We start from the raw sequence: 19,927 nt of genomic DNA, 5'->3' as shown, positions 1-19,927 counted from the left end.
TACAGCTGCCAGTGCGCAAAAGGAAAGCAGCTGTAGGGAAACTACTAAGGTCTCTACGTAAATCCCCAGATAATGTATCAATACTAACTGCCCTGAGAGAGCAAAGGAAATTGTACAAAAGGGATCTATGGACCTTTAAAAAAGCCCAAAAAGAGGTCCTGTGGGCCAAACTACATTTTGCGACTAAAACATCTGATTCCAAAAGATTTTGGAAAATCATCAATATAATAGACAATGGCGCAAAAGCAGGCAATAACGCAAACATAACAGAGGAAGTATGGGTAGCCCATTTAAAGTCCCATCTAAAAGAACAGATCATCGAAGAAGGCCCTCAAATTCAGTCGCACATGATTAGCTGGGATCCCAACATCCCGGAACCTTTGAAATTTACGGCACCAGAATTACAAAAAATCATTGGGAAGTCACGAATGGACTGCGCTCCCGGCCCCAATGGCCTACCGCAAGCACTATTTAAACAAGAAACAGAAAGATGGGCCAATTTCCTGGCAGCAATGTTTAATGATGTGATCACAACAGGCAACGTCCCGGCATCCTGGAAAGGCTCAGTAATCCACCCCATATATAAGGGTGGGTGCGTGCTCTCCCCAAGCAACTACAGACTAATCTCTCTTTTAGACGTTGACCTAAAATACTTTTCCTGCTGTGTGCTAAAACATCTAGAAGCCTGGATCACAGATAACAATATTCTACCCTTCAATCAAACCGGGTTCACCAAGCACCAAGGAACATTAACAAATCTTATGGGGCTAGGCTTGATTATAAACAGAGCAAAAGCAAAGGGGACTCCAACCTATTTATGTTTTGTTGATTTCAAAGCTGCTTTTGACTGTGTCTCCCGCGGTAAATTGTGGGCCAAACTACTTCAGTGGGGGCTGCCACATTCTATTTTTAATGCCATCATAATGATATACTCCGATACTTGGGTGAAGGTTAAACTTGGGGATGTCTCTCACCTATCCAGGGCAGTCAAAACAACAGTGGGGGTGAAGCAAGGCTGTGTATTGGCCCCAACACTCTTTAACCTGTACATAGCAGACCTCCCCACCAAGTTAAATGGTCACTCATCTCACTCTCCCTCACTGGGCGGCCAACAAGTATCCAACCTACTATATGCAGATGACCTATTACTAATCAGTAATACCAGAATAGGAATGCAGAAATTGTTAAAGGCATTAGAAGAATACTGTAAAGAAATGGCTCCCTGTTGCAGTTACCCCCCACTTTTTGCCTGATACTGATGCTGACTTGACTGAGAAGTGTGCTGGGACCCTGCTAACCAGGCCCCAGCACCAGTGTTCTTTCACCTAAAATGTACCATTGTTTCCACAATTGGCACACCCTGGCATCCAGATAAGTCCCTTGTAACTGGTACCTCTGGTACCAAGGGCCCTGATGCCAGGGAAGGTCTCTAAGGGCTGTAGCATGTATTATGCCACCCTAGAGACCCCTCACTCAGCACAGACACACTGCTTACAAGCCTGTGTGTGCTGGTGAGAACAAAATGAGTAAGTCGACATGGCACTCCCCTCAGGGTGCCATGCCAGCCTCTCACTGCCTATGCAGTATAGGTAAGACACCCCTCTAGCAGGCCTTACAGCCCTAAGGCAGGGTGCACTATACCATAGGTGAGGGTACCAGTGCATGAGCACTGTGCCCCTACAGTGTCTAAGCAAAACCTTAGACATTGTAAGTGCAGGGTAGCCATAAGAGTATATGGTCTGGGAGTCTGTTTTACACGAACTCCACAGCACCATAATGGCTACACTGAAAACTGGGAAGTTTGGTATCAAACTTCTCAGCACAATAAATGCACACTGATGCCAGTGTACATTTTATTGTAAAATACACCACAGAGGGCACCTTAGAGGTGCCCCCTGAAACTTAACCGACTATCTGGGTAGGCTGACTAGTTTTAGCAGCCTGCCACAAACCGAGACATGTTGCTGGCCCCATGGGGAGAGTGCCTTTGTCACTCTGAGGCCAGTAACAAAGCCTGCACTGGGTGGAGATGCTAACACCTCCCCCAGGCAGGAATTGTCACACCTGGCGGTGAGCCTCAAAGGCTCACCTCCTTTGTGCCAACCCAGCAGGACACTCCAGCTAGTGGAGTTGCCCGCCCCCTCCGGCCAGGCCCCACTTTTGGCGGCAAGGCCGGAGAAAATAATGAGAAAAACAAGGAGGAGTCACTGGCCAGTCAGGACAGCCCCTAAGGTGTCCTGAGCTGAAGTGACTCTAACTTTTAGAAATCCTCCATCTTGCAGATGGAGGATTCCCCCAATAGGGTTAGGATTGTGACCCCCTCCCCTTGGGAGGAGGCACAAAGAGGGTGTACCCACCCTCAGGGCTAGTAGCCATTGGCTACTAACCCCCCAGACCTAAACACGCCCTTAAATTTAGTATTTAAGGGCTACCCTGAACCCTAGAAAATTAGATTCCTGCAACTACAAGAAGAAGGACTGCCTAGCTGAAAACCCCTGCAGAGGAAGACGACAACTGCCTTGGCTCCAGAAACTCACCGGCCTGTCTCCTGCCTTCCAAAGATCCTGCTCCAGCGACGCCTTCCAAAGGGACCAGCGACCTCGACATCCTCTGAGGACTGCCCCTGCTTCGAAAAGACAAGAAACTCCCGAGGACAGCGGACCTGCTCCAAGAAAAGCTGCAACTTTGTTTCCAGCAGCTTTAAAGAACCCTGCAAGCTCCCCGCAAGAAGCGTGAGACTTGCAACACTGCACCCGGCGACCCCGACTCGGCTGGTGGCGATCCAACACCTCAGGAGGGACCCCAGGACTACTCTGATACTGTGAGTACCAAAACCTGTCCCCCCTGAGCCCCCACAGCGCCGCCTGCAGAGGGAATCCCGAGGCTTCCCCTGACCGCGACTCTTTGAACCTAAAGTCCCGACGCCTGGGAGAGACCCTGCACCCGCAGCCCCCAGGACCTGAAGGACCGGACTTTCACTGGAGAAGTGACCCCCAGGAGTCCCTCTCCCTTGCCCAAGTGGAGGTTTCCCCGAGGAATCCCCCCCTTGCCTGCCTGCAGCGCTGAAGAGATCCCGAGATCTCTCATAGACTAACATTGCGAACCCGACGCTTGTTTCTACACTGCACCCGGCCGCCCCCGCGCCGCTGAGGGTGAAATTTCTGTGTGGACTTGTGTCCCCCCCCGGTGCCCTACAAAACCCCCCTGGTCTGCCCTCCGAAGACGCGGGTACTTACCTGCAAGCAGACCGGAACCGGGGCACCCCCTTCTCTCCATTCTAGCCTATGTGTTTTGGGCACCACTTTGAACTCTGCACCTGACCGGCCCTGAGCTGCTGGTGTGGTGACTTTGGGGTTGCTCTGAACCCCCAACGGTGGGCTACCTTGGACCAAGAACTGAACCCTGTAAGTGTCTTACTTACCGGGTAAAACTAACAAATACTTACCTCCCCTAGGAACTGTGAAAATTGCACTAAGTGTCCACTTTTGAAACAGCTATTTGTCAATAACTTGAAAAGTATACATGCAATTTTTATGATTTAAAGTTCCTAAAGTACTTACCTGCAATACCTTTCAAATGAGATATTACATGTAGAATTTGAACCTGTGGTTCTTAAAATAAACTAAGAAAAGATATTTTTCTATACCAAAACCTATTGGCTGGATTTGTCTCTGAGTGTGTGTACCTCATTTATTGTCTGTGTGTATGTACAACAAATGCTTAACACTACTCCTTGGGTAAGCCTACTGCTCGACCACACTACCACAAAATAGAGCATTAGTATTATCTCTTTTTGCCACTATCTTACCTCTAAGGGGAACCCTTGGACTCTGTGCATACTATTCCTTACTTTGAAATAGTGCATACAGAGCCAACTTCCTACAAATACTCAGGCTCCAATGATTTAGAAATTAATCATAAAAAATCTAAACTGATTACCTTAAACCGCAGGCCATCCACCCAAGGTAAATGGCATATGAATGGGAAAACCCTAGAGGAAGTAACATCATACAGATACCTAGGATTGGTGGTGGATGCTAGAGGTAATTACACGGCACAAAAAGAAGCAATAAAAAACAAAACGCAGGCCCTTACTTACGCCTTTTGTAAGCTAGCAAATTCAATCTGTGGTCATGCTCTGAACCCATTAACAGCTGTAATGAGAGCGAAGCTTCTTCCAACTATCACCTATGGGACCGAAATAATGAGGGGGATGGAAGTAGGTCTTCTGGAAAAGCTTCTGATAAAAACCTATAAACGTGTTTTTCGGCTACCTGGGCGTGCATCGCCAGCCCAGGTCAGACTGGAATTCATGCTGGTCAAACAGTCGTTAGCCCGACCGGCGGCATACATTAAATGCTGCTACAAATTGAGCCGCGCTTCAAAGGGGTCTTTAGCCAATCTAGCCTGGCAGGAAATTATCCTAGAAAGAGGGAACTCCAACTACATAAAATTCCTAGAAGAGAGTAAGAGTCTTCTGAAATTAGATGAGGTATGGAACAGGGCCTTACCCATCCCCATTTTCAATAAAGTAGTGAATAAAGCGAGTAAATTACAGAGCCAGCTAGAAGACAAGACCTCATTGTCCCAAAGGGGACATAGTTGGTTGATCCTTAACTCCTGCAAAACATTTAAAGAATCACCAGTTATGGCGGGCCCGTACTCACGGAAAATCAAGCAATCCTTTCTCAGACTTAGGCTGGGTGAGGTCCCTACCTTAGACCTCATGCCAAAATGGATGAAGGAGCGGCAAGCAGACTCCCAGGAGTGCCGTCTCTGCCATCTAGCAGATGAAAACCTGATGCATGTGGTCTGCATTTGTCCAGCCCTGGCGGCCGAAAGGAGACACTTGCTGAAAAAAGAATTTAACGTCTTAAGAATTAGATCCTGCAGACAAGCACTAATTGCAGCCTTTAACCCTCAAAATACTATATTGAACATTAGGCTGGTTCAATTTCTGGAAATTTTCACTCATAAAACCACGTCCTCTCGAAATGTCCAGATAGAGGGAGGGCGAAAACGATAGCGAAATTCATATAATCTGCTTCGTATATCCTAAAGAAGGGAAGGCTCCTATGTAGTTCACAGAGTTGCTTAGCTCGTGTCATAATAAAGTCCGGCTTCAACAATCAGACGTAAGTAGGGGTAGATAAAATTGATGGAAGGCCTCCCCCCACTTTGTCTTATTTTTACCAATGTCTCAGTTGTCTGCCAATGTTTTCGTTAAATATCTCGGGGGAACGATATCTCATATAGCTTTTCATTTTAAACATAGGATTTTATCCGGCGTTGTATTCATTTTACATAAAAAAAAAAAAAAGATTGTTCTGTTGTCTCATTATTAATAATCATAGCACCAGTATGTTCCTTTCTTAAAATCTGTATATAGAAGAAAAACTCACTAACCACTTCACCTAAAGCTAAAGAACTGTAATTGCCTTTTTGCACTAAAATTGTTCTGTTAAATGTTTATGTTGAAGGAAAGTTTTATGGTTTTAATTAACTAATAAACTTGTGTTTTACTTTGTTGTCCCTGTTTTTGTTGGGACGTAGAGGGCACTGATGTTGACGGTTTAAAACCACCTCTGAAGTGGGGCCTGCGAAAAGTACCCCAAGTAGGTGTTGTATAAAGGGCACCCATGGCCTTAGCTGTGTCAATGCCTTTTTTAATTTTTCTATGGTGGTATCCACCTCTGATCCAAATAACTGCTGTTTGTTAAAAGGCATTTTAAGTACAGCTTGTTGTATTTCAGGTTTGAACCTTGAAGATCGCAACCAAGCATGCCTTCTGATGATTACACTAGTGTTAATACCTCTAGCTGCGTTGTCTGCTGCATCTAGGGCGGATCTAATTTGGTTGTCGGAGATAGCCTGTGCCTCTGCAACTACCTGCTGTGCCCTTATTTGGGTGTTCCGGTAGGAGATATTGTAGGAACTCCTCCATTTCATCCCAATGGGATCTATCATATCTGGCTAAAAGAGCCAAGGAGTTGGCAATTCTCCAGTGACTTGTAGCTTGAGTTGCCACTCTCTTCCCCGCTGCATCAAATTTATGGCTTTCTTTATCAGGGAAGAGCATCCCCGGTGGACTGACTATTTGCCCTTGCCAATAGAATCAGGTGGCAATTGTGTGATGAAGAGTGGATCGGATGGTGCAGCTTTGTATTTTTTTGTCCATCCTTGGTTTAAGTACCCTAGTCTCTACTGGTTCTTTAAAAATGTCATCTGCATGTTTAAGCATGCCTGGGAGCACTGGTAGGCATTGGTACTCTTTGTATGTAGAGGATAGTGTGTTAAATATAAAATCATCTTCTATGGGATCTGAGTGCAACTGCACATTGTGATATGCAACTGCCCTCGCAATGACCTGATTATAGGCCGTGGTGTCTTCAGGTGGAGATGGCCTAGTGGGGTATACATCAGGATCATTAGATGGGTCTGGATCATACAAATCATGGGTCTACATTGTAAGGATTGTCACCCAAGTCATCAACATGTGAGGAAACGGGATTGTGGAGAAAACAGTGTAGGGGAAGATGGTGGTGGTGGAGTATCAGGTGGTGGAGAAGTGGGAAGCAAAGGAGAATGTGGGGGTGAAGGCTGATATACTGCCTTTGGTTTCTCCTTGTGTTTGAAAATCTTGGAAGGTGAAGGCTCAGCTGCCAAAGTCTCTTGGAAAGATAGTTTCCTTATAATTGTAGGAGGAGGAAAAACAATAATCCTTCCAGTATCCTTATGGATTTGAATTTTGCACTGTTTATCATCCCTCACTTCAAGTATGAGCCTAGTGTCTAATGATTCTTCTGCAATAGGAGCATATTTCTTCCCCACAGGTTTGAGCTCCGAAAGCTTGAAGACAGATTGTTTTCCTTGGCCAGAGAATGTTAACTCAGAAACTGATGGAAGCTTTTTCGGCTACAAAATGGATGTTGGGTGTTTCGGCTCCAAAGTGGAAGATGGATGTTTCGGCCCGAGGTGAAAGCCTCCACTCTTCCGAGTCGATGCCGAAAAAGGTGTGGAACGCTGTTCAGTCGATGCCAAATGCATTTTGGTCTTTTTCGATGCCAAACTCGAGGGTCGGTCATTGAGATGTATCTTTTGGGTCTGACCATTCTCTAGCAAGCAGTGGCGTACCCTAGACCAGTTGTGATGACTTTTTGGCTGTTTTTTGGTGATGGGAAGGGACTGGGGTAATCACGTACTGCACCCCTGTAATCACTTGGCTGTCCCTATCAGAGTCACGGTCGGAATCAGAATCTGCAATGGAAACTGCAGTCTTTGCTTGTTCTTCACCGAAAATGTCAAACGTTTGTTCGGTCGACTTGGATGCCATCTCTAACCGACGCGTTCTTCGAGCAGAGTTTTCTTGGAGTGGAAATATCGACACACCTCACAAGTTTCCTCCTTGTGATCATGAGAGAGGCAGAGGTTGCACACCGAGTGTTGGCCGCTGTAGGTGAACTTGGCGTGGACCTGAGGACAAAAGCGAAACGGAGTCCGATCCATCATTCTGTGTCGAAGTAGGCCCAAGAAGGGTGCGGTCGCCCAAAAGGGAGTTTATTCGATCCCAACGACACAATCGGATCGAAGATAGTGAGAAAACGCGATCGAAAAACAATACCAATGTTTAGAGAAAAGTTCAGATAGGAACTGAACCGAGATCTACCAGACCGAGAGGGAACACGTCCGAACCCGACAGCAGAAAGAAAACAATCTAACAAAAGACTCGATGTCCATGCCCACTATCCCCAAGAGGAAGAGTCACTTGATCTTGTGACTCGAAAAAGCTTCGACGAAGAAAAACAACTTGTAACACTCCGAGCCCAACATTAGATGGCAGACTTATGCAAAGCATGTGTATCTGCAGCTACACATGCCATCGAAAATGTATACATACACACATATACAAAACAAAAGGATAGGTAAAGGATCCTAGTTATTTAGGACGGGATGGACTTTTACAGGCAACAGTCAAAAGGCAGTCTAACCAAGGTTGTACAAGTACAAAGGTTTAAAAATCTAAATGAAAATCGCTCTTACTATTGCCAGGAACATCGAGCTGGGCTGAGGTGGCAGAAGCCAGCCTCACAGAAATGGGGGTATACTTGGTCTAGGCCCTTCAGCAGAGGTAAGCTATACTGACAGCATTGTTTAAATGTGATGCATCTTGAACTAACGGAGACGGCCAGTTCACCAGAGAATAAACTTAGTAAGGTCAATGATGGGCAGGTCGTGCATATGTGCAGGCCTTTGTTTTTTCTCTTATGCACAATGATCTGCTGGGAAGGTCATCTCAAGCTAGCCTAGAAAAGAAGAGACTGATTGCAGAAGTGATTGCAAACACTGTTCAGACTTGCAAACCTACATAACACTGCAAACCTTTTATGGCAAAAATCATAAGAGCATTATAAATCTGGCATCATAACACTTTATGCATAAATACCTCAAAATTCTTCTGCCACTCCCTATCACGTTTTGCTTTTTCTGCGGTCTCAATTTCTTCTTCTCGTTGTCTCTTTCTGTATTAGTAACATAAAAGTGATGTGCAGTGATCAATATTTGGGGCAATTGGGAACAAATTATGTTAAAAAAAATACTTATGGTTTATTTTTTTTAAATGAAACATAAGCAAAGCAGTTACAACACCACCCATTGTCAAGAGCACATAAAACTGTATATGTTTTTGTTTCCATGCAAAACAAAGCAAAACAAAAGGTCATATTTAGTGTTGTACAACATTTAACAGAATCCACAACTTGATACTGCACACTGAGGTTGTCACTGCCGTTCTTGGTTTAAATTGTAACCCAAAATATGTGGATTTTACCCATCACTTCCTGTAAATCTGTGCATTCTACAGTACTATAGTCACCAGCAGATTCAGGCAGCAACCCAGGCCATCACTATGATTGCCACTCAATACAACTGAATGTGACCATGACCAACCCTATTTAGTTAGAAGATTTGGTCTTTTTATTTTTTCAGTAAGTCAATCCAGTGAACCATCAGTAAGCCGTAACTCCTCCTTTGATCCAAAGTCACACTAGGAAATCCAACTGGGGTCTAACTGTCTGCAAATAATCAATTGTATGTCCTGCTTGCGCCACAAAAGGGACAAGGCTGAAGTCAGAGATGATTAGTTTTCTGAGGTTGTTCTATATCATGTTATCCTCCTTATAAGATGCTTTGGTACATACATTCCTCAGTTATGACTTCGCACTGTCAGAATTTTGTATTGGCCCATGTTCTTCCCTAAACAATATATGTTTTTCAAACATGAGTTACATAAAACTGAGAGCTGGCTTTCCGGGCCTCCATCTAAAATTACATCACTTGACAAGTCCAGTACCTCTTTTGAAAAGCTCCCATTAACAGTGGGTAGGAAGCCCAAAATGTAGATTTATTCTACAGAAATTTTACTTGGTTTTCTGAGGTGGCAACAGCTGTAAAGACACAGAGTTTGACCTGCTGGAATCGCTGGTTCCTGTCATAATAAACCTTTAATGTACCTTCAACAGCAGACATGTCTCTTAGTTCTTGCTGTTTTTTCTGACTTGGTTCTTTCTGTCCTCCACTGCCTCTTAAAGTGCTGGCATTTTGTTCCCTACACCATACATAGTTCCTTGCAGGCATTTTAAGACCAACATCAAGGCATCTCCTTTACAAACTTTGTTCTAGCACCTACAGAGAATTCATTAATCCATTTGCTGCTTGGCCCCGTAACTCTTCTGCACAAGTCTTTCAAGGTGTCATGACACCATGCAATCATGCCACCATTCAACTGATCCGTGAAAAGCCGTAAGTAATTTGCTCATGCTGTCAGTAACACACTAATGGTCTCAAAGACACACAATGCAAAGCGTTCGGTATGTACTTTACTGGCCCATGACTTGCAAATAAGTGACTAGTTTCTGCTTGATATTTCTTGAAAAAAAGTAGACCTTTTGTTTGTCAATGAACACTCGCCAATACACTTAGGGCTTGAATGTTAATAGTAAATGAAAGCATGCAAAATTCAGTTCCACCTGTTTCGGGCAGGTTTTAAGTTTTTGTCTCATTTCAAACTAATGTATGTTGGAACCACGCATGCCTGAACCACGCGGTCGGAACAACGACCACGTTGTTACCGCTAATGACTTTACCATGAATGCCTAAACAACGATTTTTCATTGTAAAGGCATTCCTGGTAGAGGCATGCGTGGAATGGCATGCATGGTTCCAGCATGCGACCCCCCCTCCCCCCCACCCCCGCCGCCAAAAATTACCGCGACCCTCACTCCTAAAACCTAAAGCCACCCCTGCCCCTAAAACTACACTAGCCCCAACCCCCGCCCCTAAAACCACCCCAACCCCTGCCCCTAAAATACCACGACTCCCCACCCCGCTCCTAAAACCACCCCAACCCTGCCCCTAAAATTACCATGACCACCCACCCCTGCCCCTAAAACCTAAAACCACCCCAAACCCCCACCCCACCCCTAAAATTACTGCGACGCCCACCCAGCCCCTAAAACCTAAAACCACCCCAGCCACCCACCCCGCAAATGACAGGCGCTCTGGGTGTTTGCCAAGAATAAGGAAGAATACAGCTTTCATGTTTCGTATTCCATCTAGAAACATTTATCCCAACTGCAATTACTGTCTTTCTACTATGTCAATCAAAATAGTGAGTCAAGCAGTTTCCTGCAATGATTCATTCTAGAAAATGGATTTAGCCCTGAGCAGCTTCTGCTCAGTCATCACAAATTTGAAAAAATACAAATAGACAAATAGACCTCAGTACGAAATGCTAGCAAACTGTCAGGAGTAGTAAGCGTTATGTAAGTGCAAATGCCATTACCTTTCATGCATTTCCTTTGCTTCTCGCTCTTTCCGTTTGATTTCCAACTCTGCAAATAGCTTCATTGTTTGTTTGTACACAGCTTGTTTGAACTGTAAAAAACAATAACATTTATTAAAAGGTACTTCAAAACCATCAAAGCTCTAGTATATATAGAAACAATTCTTCTTAAACGAAAACACTAGATCTTTAAATAATCTATACAAATATCTTCCTGAAGCTGCCAGTAAACAGCTATTAATTTTAAATAGGAGGTGCTGCCACATTTTGTGCAAGGTTACTCATTTCATCAACTGCTGAAAGATGAAAAGCTCAGTCAATCTGCTTAAGACTTGCATGGGTAATTCACATGAAAAGGATAGTTAACATCCGGTAAAGCCACTACGCTGCTCCTTTGCTAATCTGGCTCTTCAACAGTTCCCATCCCTTCTCTGCTGGATTGGAGCCAGTGCAGTGTTTAGGTTTGAGGTTTAGTTTCTGGTTGATTCTGGTTTAAATGGGCCTGAAGTTTGGATCACTAACATAAACTGTTGAACTGCAATCCTGTGATATAAGTTTTTGAGGAGACTTCTCTGTCCGCATTGCTCCTCGTTGTAAGGTGGAAGGAGCATATTATAGGCAAAGGTAAGCACTGATTAATATGGACTACAGGCCCTTGAGGGATTACAGATCCGCTGTGCTTTACTTGTAGATGGATTGGAGGAGAGGTACTATTTGTAAATTGTTCAAGTACAACCTAGAGATCCGTTTCTGTACAACACTGAAATGGCAACATTGTGTCATCTTTACCAGAGTACAGAAGGAGATTAACTGAAGGGAGGGATGGTGATAAGCATCATTAGATGGATGTTGATCTGAGGGTTCCTCTCAGGCAGGAAGTTTGGAGTCTGTGATATAAAAAGATTGTTCCAGTGCCATGGATGACCCAGTCAGATGCAGAACGTTTTCCAGGAAATGTGTCTTGCCACTGGCAGCAAGATGATAGCTTTCAAGACTGGGATGATCATGGATGTGCAGAAGCTGTGTGGTGGCTGCATTCCAGATCTGCATGAACCTGTGGCAGCTTTGGAAGAAACCATAACAATGTCATCAGACCTGCAGGGCTAATGACCTGAAAAATCTACTTGAGCTAAATAATACGAGTACCCCAAAAACTGGTCTCAAATTGTATGATACAAGGCAAATATTTTATTTCACAAAGTTGTCTTTTTCTTCATTATCACATGAGTGCCTTCAAATATGCGAGGACAGCATGTCTGCTTTACAAAAACAACGTTTGTCTCATTTAATAGAATAATGTCTTACTGCTTAACCTCATGGGTGCCTGGGGCGAGATGTCCTCATCCTCGGCCACGGTTCCTGTGTGCCGGGGACAAGACCAGCTCATCCTGCACCCGGCCCATGCCCCCCCACCCACACACCCTATCAGGGATGGAAGGGGAATTGCTTCCCCTTCCTCCCGAGCCTTCCACCGCCGTCGCCCCCCCCCCCCCCTCAGTGACATCTGATGACATCAGCGCACAATGGAGTGCTGAACTCATGAGAGGTCGCCTCCCTCTGCGCTGGAAGCTTTGCTTGCAGCGTGGATCGTAAAGAGAAATTAAAGCATTTCTCTTTCAGATCAGGGGCTGGGGACGGGAGAGGCATCAGAGGAAAGGAATGGTCTTCCCTTTCCTTTGATGTCTCTCCGAGCATTTCTGCAGCCCGATCATGAAGTGATTGGGCTGCAGAAATGCCCACTAGACACCAGGGAGTTTTTTTTTAAAAAATATATATTTATGTATAAGGGGAGTGGCCCCTTTGGCAAGAGTTGCTCCCCTCGGGGCAAATTTATTTTAAGCCATTTTTGCACTCCTTGGGGGCAGATCGGCCTATTTTAATTAGGACGATCTGCCCCCAAAGGGGGCAAAAACCACGAGGCACCATGGATTTTTTTTTTTTTACTAATGTGGAGCGACACCTTAGGCAAGCGTCGCTCCCCAGGGGGGTATTTTATTTTTAGACCATTTCTGACCCCCTTGGGGGCAGATCGGCCTACTTCTATTAGGGCGACCTGTCCCGGGAGGGGTGGGGGGTGGGGGTTGGGTTATTTCTGTAAGGCCCAACTGCCCTCAAGGGGGGTCAGAAATCCCACCAGTGACCAGGGAAGATTTATTTTTAACAGAAAAAAGGGGGCGGAGGTATGGCAATACCCCCACCCCAAATAATGGGGATAAAGTTGTTCTGCCCACCAGTAGGCAGATGGGGCAATTACCCCCAATCCAATACCCATGGGGGCAGAAAGCCTACTGGATGCCAGGAAATTAAAAAAAAAATAGTGGGGATAGTGGGGTGGTGGCTACCAACCAGTATGGGCATGGTTATGCCCCCACCCCAACTGAAGGGGGTAACAGTGTTTACCCTTCCCCCACGCACATTAAAACATTGAATACCATGGAAAGCAAGAGGACATTTGATTATTTTCAGTTCTGGTTTTACATTTGAGCCATGAGAGCTAGGCTAACTCTCAAAATTGTCCCACTTGTGATGGTGAGGGCTGCACTTTTTGGACTTTGGGACGCAGCCATGTAGACAAATCTACAAGACCTAGACACATCTGAAAACTAAACATCCGGGTGAGTCCAGGGTGGTGTGCTTCACAAGCACCCCGCACCATTTTCTTACCCACAATGCCGTGCAAACCTTCAACTTTGCTTGATCACACATTTTTCACACATTTTTGTGATGGAACCTTCCAGAATCTGCAGGAATCCACAAAATTCCTACCACCCAGCATTGTCCCATCTATACCGCTAAAAACTCTGCACCACTTGTCAGCCTAAACAAGTTTTTTTCTCAAACTGCCCTTTTGGACCCACTTTGGTTCCCCTTCATTTTCATCATGTTTTGGTTCTTCCCTGTCACAGGCACTTTGCCCACCTACACAAATGAGATCATTTGTACCGGGAGACTAAGGGGAACGTTGGGTGATAGGAAATTTGTCCCAGTGCGGTGATCCCACACAGAAATGTGGGAAACGTGATTTTTTAGCTAAATTTTAGGTTTGCTGAGGATTCTGGGTAAGAAAGCACTGGGGGATCCACGCCAAGTCACACCTCCTGGACTCCCTCGGGTGTCTAGTTTTCAGAAATGATTGGGTTTGGTAGGTTTCCCTAGATGGCTGCTCAGGACCAAAAACTCAGGTATCCACCCTCCCCTCCTCCCCCCAAAAAACAGGTTGTTATGTATTTGATCATTTTGATGTGTCCACATAGTGTTTTGGGGCATTTTCTGTCGCGGGCCTACCCACACAAGTGAGGTACTATTTTTATCGGGAGATTGTGGCTCCTCTCAGATTCTGTCCTCAAAATGTGAGGATAAAGTGTTTCATTAGCCAAATTTTGAGGTTTGCAAAGGATTCTGGGTAACAGAACGTGATGAGAGCCCCACAAGTCACCCCATTTTGGATTCCCCTAGGTGTTTAGTTTTTTTAAAAAAGCACAGTTTTGGTAGGTTTCCCTAGGTGCCGGCCACAACTAGGCACTCTATAAAAAAACGGTCTGTTTTGTGATGTGTTCATGTTGCATTTCCTGCTGTGGGCAGTAGGCCTACTCAAACAACTGAGGTACCATTTTTCTCTGGAGACTTGGGGGAACACCGAATATCAGAACAAGTGTTATTGCCCCTTGTCTTTCTCTACATTGTTTCCTTCCAAATGTAAGACAGTGTGTAAAAAACACGTCTATTTGAGAAATGCCCTGTAATTCACGCTAGTATGGGGACCCCAGAACTCAGATGTGTAAATAACCACTGCTTCTCAACACCTTATCTTGTGCCCATTTTGGAAATACAAAGGATTCCTTGATACCTATTTTTCAACTCTTTATATTTCACCCAAAGTTGCAGTATACCCGGTATACAATGAAAACCCATTTTAAGGTGCAGCTCCTTTATTGGTTCTGGGTACCTAGGGTTCTTGATGAACCTACAAGCCCTATATATATCTGCAACCGGAGGAGTCCAGCAGACATAACGGTATATCGCTTATGAAAATTTGACATCGCAGGAAAACATTACAGAGTAAAACGTGGAGAAAAATTGTTGGTTTTTTTCACCTCAATTTCAAGATTTTTTTCATTTCAGCTGATATTTTCTGTAGGACAACCTTCTAGGATCTACACAAATGACCCCTTGCTGAATTCAGAATTTTGTCTACTTTTCAGAAATGTTTGGTTGTCCGAGATCCAGCCTTGGTTTCACACCCATTTCTGTCACTAACTGGAAGAAGGCTAAAAGCACAAAAAATACAAAAAAATGGGGTATGTCCCAGTAAAATGTAAAAATTGTGTTGAAAAATTTGGTTTTCTGATTCAAGTCTGCCTGTTCCTGAAAGCTGGTACGATGGTGATATTAGCACCGCAACCCCTTTGCTGATGACATTCTCAGGGGGGAAAAAAAACACAAGCCTTCTTCTGCAGCCTTTTTTTCCCATTTTTTTTTTTGTTTGTTTTTGTAACAAATGTATTGTGGCTAATTTCTTGGTCTCCTCCAGGGGAACCCACAAACTCAGGGTACCTCTAGAATCCCTAGGATGTTGGGAAAAAAGGACGCAAATTTGGCACGGGTAGCTTATGTGGACAAAAAGTTATGAGGGCCTAAGCGCAAACTGTCCCAAATAGCCAAAAAATGCCTGCCACCTGAGGGGGAAAAGGCCTGGCAGCGAAGGGGTTAATGTATAATAAGAATCTAGCACAATTATAGGGTACACTTGACTCCTGACTTGCATTTGTCATTGGAAAGAGGCAGGGAGGTTTCTCAGTTTCATGTTTACAAACTCACTTTTAAAAAATACATTACTAAAGCATGATGTGGTAGTGCAATGCCATTTACAGACAGCATATTTAGCATTGAAATAGGCATAAAGTTTCCCACTGACATGGAGTTTTAGTGATAAAAGTATACAGCGTACAAACCATAATGTGTGGAAATCAGTTTCAGCAAATAGCTATCCTTTGCATATCACCAAGTGAAGTGTTTTGATTTGTTTTGACCCAATTAAAACTGTTTCGATCCCACTTCAGAATTACCAAAAAATTGGCTTTCCTAACTGCTATTTTAAAACAATATTTGTACAGATAGTTCACAAACTATTTAAATTCTGTTTTAGGAAACAAAAAACTGCTATCCCATAAACTTTAATTTCACATGCTGTTCTCAGACAGTTCACTTTAAAAAATCCTTAACTTTGATAAAATAAGCATCAATTTGTTATTGGCATCTGATATCTGAATTTGAATAAACAGCAAATCTGACATGGTAAAAACAAGATTTAAAGGCATCTTTATTACGGATTCACTTTTCACAATGAACAGAACACCTGTTCTTTGCAAGCTCGAGCTCTCTCTGAAAGGAACTGTAGTCCATAAAAACGGCTTGCAATTATAAAATCTGATGTGCTGTAACAAGTGGGAAAGTAGATTTTTCGAGGCATGTGTGTGGGACCAAGGCAAATGATAGTTGGATGGAGCTAGGTGCCGATTTTACATGCTGACTGCAGTTTTGGGTGAAACTAAGCCTAATAATGCTCTCAAGATATATAGGGGTAGGAAAGGATTAGTCCAGTTTCTCTTATCTTCCCAGCATATGATGGATCCTCGGGTTATCAGCATAGCTGTAGCAAGTAAGGATGAAGTATTGGATATCTAGGAGTGGCATGTGTTGAACAGAAGAGAGACAATTGTGGAGCTTAGACTTGTGTCAATTGTTCCCAAGGAAAAAAAACAGAAATTACTGAAAGGTGCAATCATGTTTATATTGAATATTTCGATAAGATCAGGTAAAATCAAATTCAGAGTGGCACCTTGAAATTTGAGACTACTTAGCATCTCTAGTAATAAGGGAGTGCCTCCTTTGTTGTCAGTGGAATGCCGTTGTGACACTCATATTAGATACTATCCTGTGCCCTCTTCCAGATGCAATCTTGTTTCGCACTGTGGAAGAAAGCTGTTTATATCAGAGAATCTACTCTATCGAAGACGTTGCTCGAGAAGGTCCTATGAAAAAGCCGGATGTTTCTGGTGGTCGATGTCTTGTTTCTTGTACGCTGGATTTATAGGGGAGGTGTTTAGGTCACCGGTGGAGATGCCAGAGGACAGGAAGTGGCTGATGGTGAATAATGGTGGGAGTGGACATAAGGTGAAGAAGAACATTTTCTTTAAGCTTGCTGAGAGCAAGCGTCTGCTAGAGAACCAGCATCCTCACTTGCTTTATTTGTGTCAGCCAATGTAATGGAGGTAAGCTGTTACAGAGAGAAAGCAATCCTTGCTGCCAGCTGGAGCAATGATTCTTGATGATGCCATGGTAGTCACAGTATTGCCACTGTGTTGCATAGAACTTGGGAATGGATAATGCCAGAAGAGGTGCATTCTGGAACTCATCAACTGTTTTGTGTAGTTTGCAGAATGGGGCAGTTGCTTCTGCATAGCTTAACATGTGAAGTCTTACTCTACTGACAGTGGCTTCACATGTTCGTCAGTGAAGTGTTCGACATTTTAATTCTTCATTTTTTGAGAGCAGTTTGCCACTTTTACTGGTTTCAATTCTTTGCTGAACCAGTCAGTCCTCTTCCGGTTTCCTGGAAGTTCCTGGAAGGTTGAGGTCTTTAGACAAAACGGTTTGTAGAGAAAGACAATAGTAGGGGCTGAAATGCTGTAATTTCTTCATAAGATTACATGGCACAAGTAGTAATTGAAGCTGGCTTGTTTAGTTGAACAAAGCTTGCTATTAAACGCTTTTGGAGTTCTTTGTAGCCTATCTTCCTACAGCTTTGTTGTTTATTAGTGAGTTGAACTCAGCCTCTAATTGTTTAGATCAAGCAGGACTAGGATGGTGCTTTTCTGTATAACAGGATAATGCATTACTGATAAGACTAGCCACAGAACGTACAAATGCTTAAGCAGTGCAACACTTTGACATACAAGTGTCTCTCTCCACTGGTGCAGCAAGTTGATAGTATGTCTCTGCCTCTTCTGAATGTTCATCTTGAAGAGATGTGAAAGCAGTTATCCAGCTAGAACACAAGCACTTTTGAATTGTTCGGGTTCTGTGCCTCTCTTGAGGGACAGCGCATACAGTGATGAATGAAAAGCTGAATTAAATATTTTGAGTATCATTCCAACTTTTGTAACTATTTGGAGACTGGGGCAAACCACATGCAAATCTAGGGCAGGGTCGGAGAACAGCTTCACAGAAGAACAAGCAAACGCATAACCATTTTGGTCTTGCCTGACAGCTGGAGTCCTACAGCAGAGTGGGCTTATGATCAATGTCCAAGTTACTCTTGAAGGAGGAATTTAGGAAGCAGAAAGGTACTGCCACTGAGGGACAATAGGTATTTAAGGAGTAGCTCCCTCTGTAGGCCAGAATTCCTACACCTGGTCTACGAGTATTGTAAGCAGAGCGCAGACATTGGAGCAAAGGACTGTATGGAAAAATCACTGTCACTGTGAGAGCTTTCGGGCAGGTTTAATTCTCATGTGATTTATGGTCAATGATCTACGACTGTAATTTTTAAAGAGCAGAAGTGACAGTTTGGTATTTAGGTCCTGATGCCATGCTTGTCTTGTTAAGACTCAGTTAGCACTGGAAACCATGTTGCAAGACTTGCATACATGAGTCATCGTTGAGCAAGAAAATGGGGCCAAATAGATGAAGCTCTGCTTGAGAAGATTCTTAGAGGCTGCACAAAAACTGTGTAGATTCTGTATCTGGTTTGAGTGAATAGCAAGCTGTATTATTACTTTACTTGATACGTGCTGCTGTCAGTGCCTAATGACCTAAGGGGTATATCACCTACATTTGCTAAATGTTACTAAGTTCATAATAGGAAGGTGTGCCGGGATGTCTCCCAGAGAACCCCAATATTATGTTACAAGCATGGCAAAATAAAACAATACTGGATCCCAAAGAAAGGGAGACCTCATTGACCATGGTAAGTCCTGGCGGCAATCGCCCAATACCCATGCAGTCTTGAATGAGTGTCTGTGAGGCGAACCAGAGCTTCCACAGAAATAATTTGCCAAAAGTCATTGAAATAGCAAACAAGGGGGCATGTAGCATTTGACCTACACAAGACCCACATGCCAGAGGCAAAGACCGTTTGCCTAATAGTATCCAGTTGCTTGGACTACCTAGTGGGATAGCTGGGATAGAATGCTGCCTCAGTTGAGAAAATACTTGCACCACTGTAAGCAAAGCCGCTTTCTGTGGCTCTGCAAAATTCTGGTCAATGTGGTCATTATGCCATGCACTGCTCCCTGGCACCAGTGACAGCACATTGCGGATGAAGGCTGGCACCTAGGAAAAGGTTCAGTTCTCCATACAGAGTTCCCCTCAATAATATTCATGAACACTGAATAGACTAGCATAGGCAGCATCAAATTGATTTTTCAGTTTCTGAAAACAAATCAATTAACTCAAAACTACACTTAAAAACTCCTTAGTGTGGTCAAATGGAAATTTGCATAGGCACAAAGTACAAGTTACTTATTTTCGGTAACAATATATCTGGTATAGACATATTCTAGTTGCAGACTCCTCACCTTAGAATTTCCCCCCAGGTGTCAGACTGGATCCGGAGATTTTTTTCTTTGAGCAATACCCTTGCGCATTGGTAGGTGGCGTTGGGCGACTCCACAGGAGTCGTTGCGGAAGTCGTCATGACGACGTTGGGAGTAGTACATAGAGGCGGCCTCAGCGCAGTGACGTCAGTTTATTTTCACGACTTTCCACACCAAAGCGCAGAGCCGCGATGAACACTGAAATCGGGGCACCAGACCTAAGGCCTTGAAAGGGGCAGCCCTGTTCCAAGAAATCAGCTCACAAGCAGGGAGGATGAATGGGTCAGTAAGGAATCTGCAACTACAATATGTCTCTACCGAAGGTAAGTAACTTGTACATCTGATAGAGACTTCTAGTTGCAGATTCCTTACCTTCAAATAGATACCCAAGCAATGCCATCCTCGGAGGTGGGCTGTGAACCAAGATCATACTAGAAAGTCCTGCAGGATTGAGATAGAACGCCAAGGCCCTTTTTGGATCCAGGCGGCG

At 44.1% G+C, this 19,927-nt stretch overlaps 1 protein-coding gene across 1 annotated transcript in view; it reads right to left on the bottom strand.

Moving 5' to 3' along the window:
• DNAJC8 (DnaJ heat shock protein family (Hsp40) member C8) overlaps window positions 1–19,927 on the bottom strand; it is a 96,165-nt gene that overhangs the window by 19,335 nt on the left and 56,903 nt on the right. Inside the window, exons 7-8 of the mRNA XM_069225111.1 lie at window positions 10,841–10,932; window positions 8,444–8,519 (exon numbers count right to left, since the gene is read on the bottom strand). Of these exons, the coding sequence (XP_069081212.1) occupies window positions 8,444–8,519; window positions 10,841–10,932 (168 nt within the window). The remainder of the gene's footprint in view (window positions 1–8,443; window positions 8,520–10,840; window positions 10,933–19,927) is intronic.

This window comes from Pleurodeles waltl, chromosome 3_1 (genome assembly GCF_031143425.1).
Source record: "Pleurodeles waltl isolate 20211129_DDA chromosome 3_1, aPleWal1.hap1.20221129, whole genome shotgun sequence".
In the NCBI taxonomy this organism is placed as follows: domain Eukaryota; kingdom Metazoa; phylum Chordata; class Amphibia; order Caudata; family Salamandridae; genus Pleurodeles; species Pleurodeles waltl.
Note: the sequence above shows the minus strand (reverse complement) of the source record. Positions and strands in the feature narration are given on the sequence as shown.